This window comes from Ammospiza caudacuta, chromosome 1 (assembly GCF_027887145.1).
Source record: "Ammospiza caudacuta isolate bAmmCau1 chromosome 1, bAmmCau1.pri, whole genome shotgun sequence".
Taxonomy (NCBI): domain Eukaryota; kingdom Metazoa; phylum Chordata; class Aves; order Passeriformes; family Passerellidae; genus Ammospiza; species Ammospiza caudacuta.
This window is the reverse complement of record NC_080593.1, coordinates 18,903,572-18,913,022: the sequence shown is the minus strand read 5'-3', so window position 1 is coordinate 18,913,022 and position 9,451 is coordinate 18,903,572. Positions and strand designations below refer to the sequence as shown.

General features: G+C 39.1%; 1 protein-coding gene across 2 annotated transcripts in view; it reads right to left on the bottom strand.

Moving 5' to 3' along the window:
* Positions 1 to 5,210: 5,210 nt before the first annotated feature.
* The window catches only part of PIP4K2A (phosphatidylinositol-5-phosphate 4-kinase type 2 alpha), a 108,011-nt gene continuing 103,770 nt past the window's right edge, over positions 5,211 to 9,451 (bottom strand). Inside the window, exon 10 of one of the 2 annotated variants that reach the window (XM_058825542.1) lies at positions 5,211 to 7,771. In XM_058825542.1, coding sequence (XP_058681525.1) covers positions 7,691 to 7,771 — 81 coding nt within the window. In that variant the 3' untranslated portion in view covers positions 5,211 to 7,690. The remainder of the gene's footprint in view (positions 7,772 to 9,451) is intronic. The other variant, XM_058825547.1, reaches the window with a different exon arrangement.

The window sequence follows — 9,451 nt, the reverse complement described above, 5'->3', positions numbered from 1 at the left end:
GCCTCTGTGTTTGTGTGGGCTGGGGCTGCCTTGCAAAAGCTACACCTGCTCTGGTGCCCACGAGCCCCAGCAAGCACAATTCTCTCTGAGCAGGGTCCCAGCAGGGTTTCTGTTCTGCTCACAGCTTGTGCCACTCATTTACTCCCTGACTTCGGTTCCTCTGATCCTATTATGTCCCAGCTGCATTCTTCACACTGTCTGCCTATAAAGCATGGATTAATTCAAGCTGATAATTTTGATCTATAAAGCATTTAACAGCATAAAGCTTGGCTGTTTGAAGATCATCTTCAGCCTTCACCTTCTGGGTATCTGTGGTCAGCCACGGTTCACTGTGTAATGTTTCCCAGCCTCTTGCTCTGAATTACAGATGTACACTTCCTCTTACTAGGGTGCAACCTGCTTTGTTTCTTTGTTTGAAAAAGCTTTTTTGTTTGAGAATGTAATGGAATTTGATTAGTTCTGTAAATTCTTTCTCCTCTGTGAAGCCATGTTTGTCTCAAGAATCCAACAAATCCTGTTTCAGTAATAATCTTGGTAGTAAATGTACAGTTGCTCAGTGGTCCACTGTGCATTTGGAGAGGGTCTGGATTATGAGCCCTGTTCACCAGCACAAGAAAATATATGACAGCAACTCTTCTCTGGATGTTTTTAAGTACAGAACCCCATTTCAGGAAAGCATTTTTTAATTTAAAACATTTGTATTCTAATTTTTCAGAATAACCACACATTTAAAGCACGAGCCTTCAGTTGCTCTGTATATATCAGACTAGATGACTTCTAGGGTATGAGCTGTGATCTGCTCTTCCACTGCAGCATCATCCAATGAATTGATGAGACACATGATGCACCTTCCCCGAGCAGGCAAGTCAGAGCCCTGTTTGCTACCTTAAAGGCTGAACTGAGAGTTCAAAACTAACTCCCAATACGTGAGAAGGAAGAGCTGCTTCCCAGTGGACCTTAAGAGAATGACAGCCTTTTCAAACCCATCTTCTCATCTTAAGACTGTTCCTCTCCTCTGTCTGCTCTCCCTTGCCCAAACGTGCCCATGAAAACAATTGTGTCAGGCCAGACAACTCAGCACTCTAAAGGAAGCCACAAAGTGTTTGTGGGGCTGTGTCTGATGGAGGGGCTGAGTTAAAATGGGGGGAGATGCAGCTACACAGGGCACGAGGAAATGTTTCTGTCCAAAGAACATCCCCTCCAAAAAAAGCATTTCCACAGCCTGGTTTGGGTCACAGAAAGAGCTTATTTGGATGATGGAAATGTTCCATGTAGCCATCTTCCTGCTCAGTCTTTTCTTTATCACCATACTATAATATGACCCAAGTCCAGAAGTTTAATTATGTTTTACAGGGGTATCTCCTTGAACCTTTTACTGCATTGCTTTTAAATATGCTGTGGGTTTAGGGGTTTTTTTTAGGGTCGCTATCATTTGCTCTCTAGGCTGATCAGTTCTCTCTGATTCGCTCTACTGCTCTACTTCCAACCTTACACCACAGCACTGTTCCCATTATTTCAGGTGAGAAGGTAATTATTGTAAAATGCTTTTATGGTGTTGTCAACATAGTAATTTATGCCTTTCCTTTTGCATCATAATCTTTATGGTCTGAGATTTTTCTCTGCTCCCATAAGGGACTGTCCTCCCTGACCCCAGAGCAGAAGCAGATAATACCAAACCCAGGGCTGCTTCTTTGTATTTTGTTTCTTATTCTCAGCTTTATTTCTTTACCAGCCTCAATACTGTCTCTTCCTTGCCACTTCAGAAAAGGTTTTTTAGTTTGTGCTCTCCTCTTACCCTAAACCCTCGTTACTGCAATCTGTGGAACCCCCCTAGTGACAGATCACCAGTCTGATGTCACTCCATGCTCTGTAACCCTTTGTGCCTGAGCCATGAGCCAGCTGCTCACCCATCACAGAATGTGTTCATCCAGCTGTGAGCTGGACATCTTGTGCAGAAGGGCTCTGTGAGAGACAGCATTGAAAGCTAAACTGAAATCCAAAAATCCCATTACATCAACTGGTTCCCCTTGATCAGCCCCATGGGTTACCTTGTCACAAAAGGAAACCAGGTTGGATAAGCAGGACTTTCCTCTCATGAAGTTGTGCTGGCTGTGACCAGTGAGTGTGTTGTACAGAAAACACGTTTTCCTCCCTCCAGACCAGGACCTCCAAAAGCATCATTGTACTGCTGGGTGCAGTTTCAAGGCCACAAACACACTGAGCTTTCTCTCCTTCCACTGACTCAGTGCCACCCACTCTCCTGCATGCTGGGGTGACAGAGCAGCCCAGCACAGAGATGCTGCAGCCTGTGGCATGGGAAACACAACTTGCAAACCTCTGAGCCAGAGCCCTTCACAGTGTAATCAGGTCAAACACTGCAATTCCTGCCACACAGATCTTGGCTGACTGAAGCTACAGAGCAGTACCAAGCAGGTGAGCATGCCTATCACTGCTTAACTAAAAGCAGATTCTTTCCAGTCTACCCTATGAAGAGATGATCAGCATTGCACAGTACAGTTTGATATTTTAATATCTTAAATACAAAGTCTCTGGTGCAGCTGATGTACAAATAAATTTCTATCTAAGACTTACTTGGTTTTGTTATGCAATTCCACAGGTTGAAAGAAGATGGGGACCTGACCAGAGTGTAAAGTTCAATTTAGGATAACATGCCTGGCTGAAGTAGGCACTAATTAATCAGACCTCTTTGGCAGAAAGGATTCTTTTTGTATCACTTGAATCCAAGGTGCTGGGATAAACAGGCACATCTCAGGAACAGAGGACTTTCTCTTAAACTGATTCAAACGTGACCCTGTTATCCTCAGGTGATGGAAGACAAACCAGAATTGCTGCCAGCCCAGCCACTGCAAGAGGGAAGAGCCCTTCCCTCTGCCTTGGGAGGACACATGCTCTCTAAACATTAGAGTGACTGAGAGATTCTTGTAACAAAATAGCTTTATGCATCCACTTAAAAATACATAAAACTGAAAAGAAAGTAGAGTGCTTTGGCCTTGGGCAAGGTGAAACACCAGAAATGTAATGAGTTAAATTACCTTCCAGGCTTGTGTGGAAGTGCTAAACCTCTTCAAAACACAAGGTTCTTACACAAACACCATTTATTCCAATAGGAAACACATTGCTAAATAAAATGAGTCACTATGAATGAATCAGATTGAGTTGAAACAAAGTAGAAGCATTTTATGAACTTGAAGCATATGGGGAATAACTAAAATGCCTAAAAATATTCAGAGTACTGGGTAAGAATGAATTTATGCTGCCTTGCAAGAAGTATTTTTTGTACCTTAATACTTATGGCCAAATAATTATTTTATTTGATTATCACTAATGGAGATGAGACAGGAAGCTGTGAAAAGGGAATGCGATGAGAAAAAACTAAGATTGTGATATTGCTTAATTTGGGAAAAAGGAAAAGAAGCGTTTTATTGCAGTTATAGCCACAATTACAGCCAAGGATTAGCTGTGCTCATTTTGAAACTGCACTTTGTGCACACAGCAATTATGACAAATTTTTTTTAGTAGATGGTAAATGAATGACTATGAAATTCTCAAATCAGAAATTCAAGAAGCACCATTTTAACTTTTTTTTTTTTTTAATTAGGCATTACAGAAAATGGAATAGGCCATTCTGCCTTGCTCAAACCATTCTGATAATTTTGTTAAATAAGAGAGTGAATATTCAATTTAAAATGTGCAAAAGCTAATATTTGCATTGTTCAGTACACAGAGGCAGGATCACATTAAGAGAAACTGGAAGAGGAAGAGAATAAACTGTTCTTAGAGTCCTCTGTAGATAGAACAAATATTAATGAGCTTAAAGCATAGTAATGTAGTCAGGTAAGATTTTAGAAAAAAAATCTTTGTAATGATAGAGCTAGTGAGGCATGGGAAGAGAAAGCACAGGGAAGTCATGGAAGTAGCTCCCTGGAAAAGATAAACCCCATTCTCACCAATGTTTATTTACAGCTGAACTGCTCTGGGACTGACTATTATCAACTTTTCAAGTCCTCTCCAGACCTGTTTTTTAACAGTTTTAATAAAGCAATTTTTAAATTATTTAATCTCACACACAAGGCCTTTGTCACTTGGCATTGTAAGGGATGTGCTGACTGCCAGAAACAGCTCCTGCCATAGAGGAATCAGGGCAGACAGAGACGAAACAGATTTCTCCTGTAAGTTAACTGCTCTCTATTCTTGTATTTTTTCCCCCATTAAATACAAGAATTAGAGGGAGACCAAAAGGACAGCACATATAGAGAGCAGATACTGGATAAAGGCAGGCTTTGCATGAGAATGCAATGGTCCCACTTGATGCAGGGACTTGCTAACTAGTATTACTTTGGAAAAGAAGTGTGCACAAGGGAGGGAGCAGGAAATACAGATTATACATTTAGGTTATATAGTTAACATAGAAAATTATTGTTCAAGAACTTTAAATTTAATTATTTATTTTGTTGCAGTCCTTGCAGTGACAAGCCAGCTGCATCTCCTATGTGGAATATCATCACTGCCTTAAGGAAAGATAACATTTCCTTACACATTGCCATGTACACACTTGTGCCAAAGGCAGGGTCCTGCAGCTGCTTGCTGCCCACCGTGGCTAATGGTCCAGTAATCTGAGCAGCATTCCTTGGGCACCATGCTCACTCCAAACTCTCAGCAGCTGCAGCAGCTGTGTGAAGTGCAACCTTAAATTACCAGAGACATCATTAAGTGAGTAATTAAGAAGCTGAATCTCTCCAGTCTCTATCGTTTCACCTACTTTTAATAGAACAGCTCCTCAGCCCCTTGTCTTTGGGGTATATCTACTTTATCATGAATTCAGACATGTATTTTACACGTAATACTGCTGAAAATATTGTTGTGCTACATCTGTGCAATAAACTGAAAAAAACAGGAAGTGACAAATGTATTAAAATAATTAAAAGTTAAGTCAGAACAAAGACAAAAAGACACTTTTCTGTCACTTGCCCACAATGTGTAGCACAAGCTGTATCATGCACTGAAAGCCCCAACAATCAGTGTCTTGAAATTCGAGAATAGAAATCCCTCCCTCCTTCCCATGAAAGTTTGGACTTATTCCCAAATATTTTTAAAATGATTGGTTTAGTATAAGATCACAGCTAAAAAAGTTCTGCCAATCCTTCTATCAATTAACTATCATGGATGATCTTGCTGTTTTGTTATTAATACTAGGATTTAGACCACAGATTTGCCAATTACAAACCTCAGTATTTGTTCTCAGAGCCAGTCTCAGCCCAAAACCCCAGAGAGTAAATGTTGCAAGCCCCTTAAAGTAAGCATAGAAGAAGCATGTTAAAATCTAGTGAAAAATCTCAAGTTTAAATTTTGTCTTACTTTTTTTCCTTTGTGATACAGGCATTTAACATCCAAAATTCATCTGTAAGCAATGAAAACCATAGGTGAAACACAAGAACAAAGGATTTACCTAGTGAGTCATCAAAATGCTTTATTTTATAAAGCCTTGCTCATGTTTGGAGTGTAATCTAAGCACTAACATACACAATAATGAGTCTTCCTTGCCCTGTCCAAATAAACAGTTTATCAACAAGAGTGAGTGACAAAAATGCTACACAGACAAAAAGAATGCTTTGCTGTAAATGTTTAAAATGGTCTAAAATGTACACTCGTTGGCCGTAATTAAATATGTACTCTGAGTACCTTGTTTTTATTCCAGGGTCTCCCTGTGGCCTCATACCTTCAGAAGCTTCAGAAAACGAAACTTGGGTGAGAACATAGACAACCAGGGTGTTTAGGGAGAGGAGAAAAAAAAAAAAATCAAGCCACAGTACCAACGTATTTAAATACATACAATACAAAAGTATACACATACATTACAGTGCTGCAGACATCACTAAGTCAAATGTAACAAAAATCCCTGTGGGAATGATTGGGGAAAGGAAGAAAAATTAGTACACAGCAACAGGGATAGTATTGCCTTTGGCCACTGGAAGTGTAATTAAGGGGCTGCTGTTGCAGGGGCTCCTCTGAAGGGAACCACAACACAGGTTATGCAGAGTTGCAGGCTGAGCAGCACTGACACTGGTTATGGAGAAGGCATGCTGGCACTCCTGATCCCAGTTAGAAATGATGAGAGGGAGGTTTGACTTCTCTTATGTTGCCTACAAAATCTAACAATTTCAATAAAGAAATTTTAAAGGCACAGCTTTAGCACAGTGTATAGTGTATAAGTAGATAAACTTTTAAGCATATGTAAATTTGTCTCTTTCAAGCATGGAGTCTTTCAGGGAAAAATACAAGAGGAGAAGGAATACAATGTTGTTTAAAAATTTTAAACAAGTTAAACATGATCAGCACAGTTTCAGGCAATGTACTATACAATCAAAATTGAGTAAATGGTAGGACAGGTCATTTTGATGCTGAAAGACAACCTTGGGAAAAATCCCTCCAGAATATCCTTTCTCATTTTATTGTAAAAGAGTCTATCATGGAGGTGAGCGAGACATTCACTTTAGTACACTACTGCATATTACCTCTTGGAAGATGACAAACATTACTTCATTTGTACTGCAAAATAACTTTACATGTAAACTCAAAAGTCTTATATTGTACACGGCTCTGAAATTCAGAAATATCCCTGCTTTCCTAATAATGTAAACAGTAAAATTCAGGGTTCATTTTTCAAGGGATAATCTATAATAAAATACTGCTATTTCAACAGTACAACATAAGCATTTAAACTTCAAATTCCCAGTATATTACAAGGGAATGGAATTTCTATCAGTGTGCACATCTTTCAGGATGGGTAGAAGATGGAGCTACTATTGCCCAAAACTATGCACTTCTTCAGATAAGCTACTTTTACACTTGTAACATTATTAGTTCCTATATTGCAAGAATATAAAACAAATGAAAACTTCAGGTAACAAAGAGAAATAGCAAAGTTTTCCCTTAATGTAAGTTTACTATAGCAAAAATGTACACATAGCATGAATGATGTTAGCTCTTTGTAAGGTAAGAGATGCCAGCTCTCAGATGTCTGAGAGGCTGAACTTCCTGATGCAATGTGCTGAAAAAGAAGACAAAAAAGAGAGGGAGGAAAGAAAAGGACAAAACCCAACTGCTAGGAACCAAATGGGAAAAGCCTCCGGCACCAAGGGCTGTTGCAGCTGTGTGTTTAAGGAGTGCCAGTGTGCAGGGTGTAACATTCGCAGTAAGGTCTTCATTATTATCACCATCACCATCATCATGAAGAATACTGTCATGTATCTTTTTTCAAAATATAAACTGATCCACAGTTTACAGTTTGATATCAATATTGTAGATTTAACATGCATTTACTCTTCCCCACCCCCACCCCACACCTCTTTGCTCATTTATTCCATTTCAGCTGGTAGCATCAGAGTATTACTGTCACAGTGCACTCTGAGTAAGCTGTTCTATTTATTTAAATTATTTTAAATTTTTTTTGCACACACAAAAGAGTCAGAAATAGCTAGAACTATGCTGGGAATATCAGGCAGCTGTTAAAGCGAGTACTCCACCCCACTTCAGTCATCTTTGCCAGCAGATGTAAACAACGGGGTTGCTTTCTGTAAGATGAGTGCTTCTCTGAGTTCCTTTTTTTCCCTACAATGTAGCCATTGCTGCTGTCCCCAGGTCTCGTGTCTGTCCTATGTAACATGATAGGTTACGTCAAGATGTTGGCAATAAAGTCCAAGAAGCGCTTTGAATACTGTTCTGGATTAACAGTTGAAATTTCTGCACCAGCCTATACAGAGAATTGGGATAACAGAAGAAAGAAGGAAGAACCAGTGTTTTAGTTGATGTTTTTGTCATTGAAAATGTTAATAAATTTCATGTTTCAGTTTTCTAGAACCAGAGACTAGAAATGCAAACTGTAAATTGTGACCCACAAGCAGAATCTCACTGGTGCCTTTTTAGGCTTCACAGCAGGACACTGATAATCAGTGCTCATCCCTGTGACAGCTATCATCCATTTCTGAAAAATTTTCTTTTTACTTTCCATGCTTCTCTTTACTTTCATTGTACTTCAGTCTTCTATATGAATTTTTACAGCACATTAGCCATGCTACCCACTGATTCACCAGCAGATTCTGGTCCCTAGAGCAGCAGTGCCTTCACACAGAGAAGACTGAATTGCCATCCTTACACCTGGCATGTCAACAGTTGTGTAACACATATTGTTATCTGAATGCTACACAGCCTCGTTTGAAATACATGGTAAGAGTAACACTTTTTCAATGTTTATGCATTTAAATCTGGTCTCACTGAATAAGCCATACAATTGTTATTTCAATGAAGTAATGATTTCATTAATATTTTTATTTGAGTTTTTCAGAGCCTTACCCACGTTTTTATTTATATTTTTCCTGTTTTAGAAAAGAGACAAGTTGCATGCATGCAATTAATGAATTAACTTCAGTGTCATGTGGCTCAGGATGAAGACAGAGAATTAAACAAAATGAATGTATGAAAGTAATGAAGTTCTGCAGTAAGTTCTAAGCACAATCAGCTTCAATAATCATAGCTGTTGCTCACAAAATATTTCTATCTGTTATTTAAGCCAGAAGTGTGAATTTTTAAAGTCTGCTACTTTCAAAGTTCAGTAATAATTGCCAGATAATGGCTGCATATGATCTGCATCAACCTTCAGCTGCCCAGAAAGCAGAGAGTAATGAAAGCATTGCTTTAGAGAGACAAAAAAATACCTCCTACAGGCCTTTGCAGGTCATATCATTCTCTACTGTAACTAAAAAGCCCAGAGCCCTTTGCCTAAAATTTCTCACAATGCCCTGACCCTTTAGACACTTAGACACAGGAGGGATTTAAGCCTCATGAATGAATATGCTCTTTTTAAGAAGTTTATGAAATTTGAATGTTAAACACCACAGGAGTGATAACAGTAGACATAAATCATAAATCTGGAAGACTGGGCTGTTTCACCATGGTTCTTCGGTGTCTGCTGCTAAGCAGTAATTTCAGTCAAAATTAAATAATGGCAGTCAAGCAGAAGCCTTCACTGAACAGTCTCTGAGTATTTAAATGTAAATGAAATTTTCATGCCTGATTTTGTAAATTGCACTTTTTTTTCTGAAGAAGTCTTCTAGAGTGAGCCATGTTATATGTTGAAGAAGTAACTTTCAGCAGGCTGTACCAAACAATGAAACCATCACTAGGGCCCTGCATCTGAAATTAGATTCATGACAGCTTTCATAGAGTGGTGAACAGCTTTGTTTGCAAGAATAAGGTGCAAATCTCACAAATTTAGGACAGTCTTAAAAAGCATCTCACTAGAGTTCTCTGTGGGTGAGAAAGCTGGGCACACAGCTGAAAAAGGAGTTCCACTCTCAGTATGTAATGTAGGATTTATTTCCCCTCTCCTAGCTTTACTGAATTTTCGCCTACCAGGGCACTAAACAAAAACAGG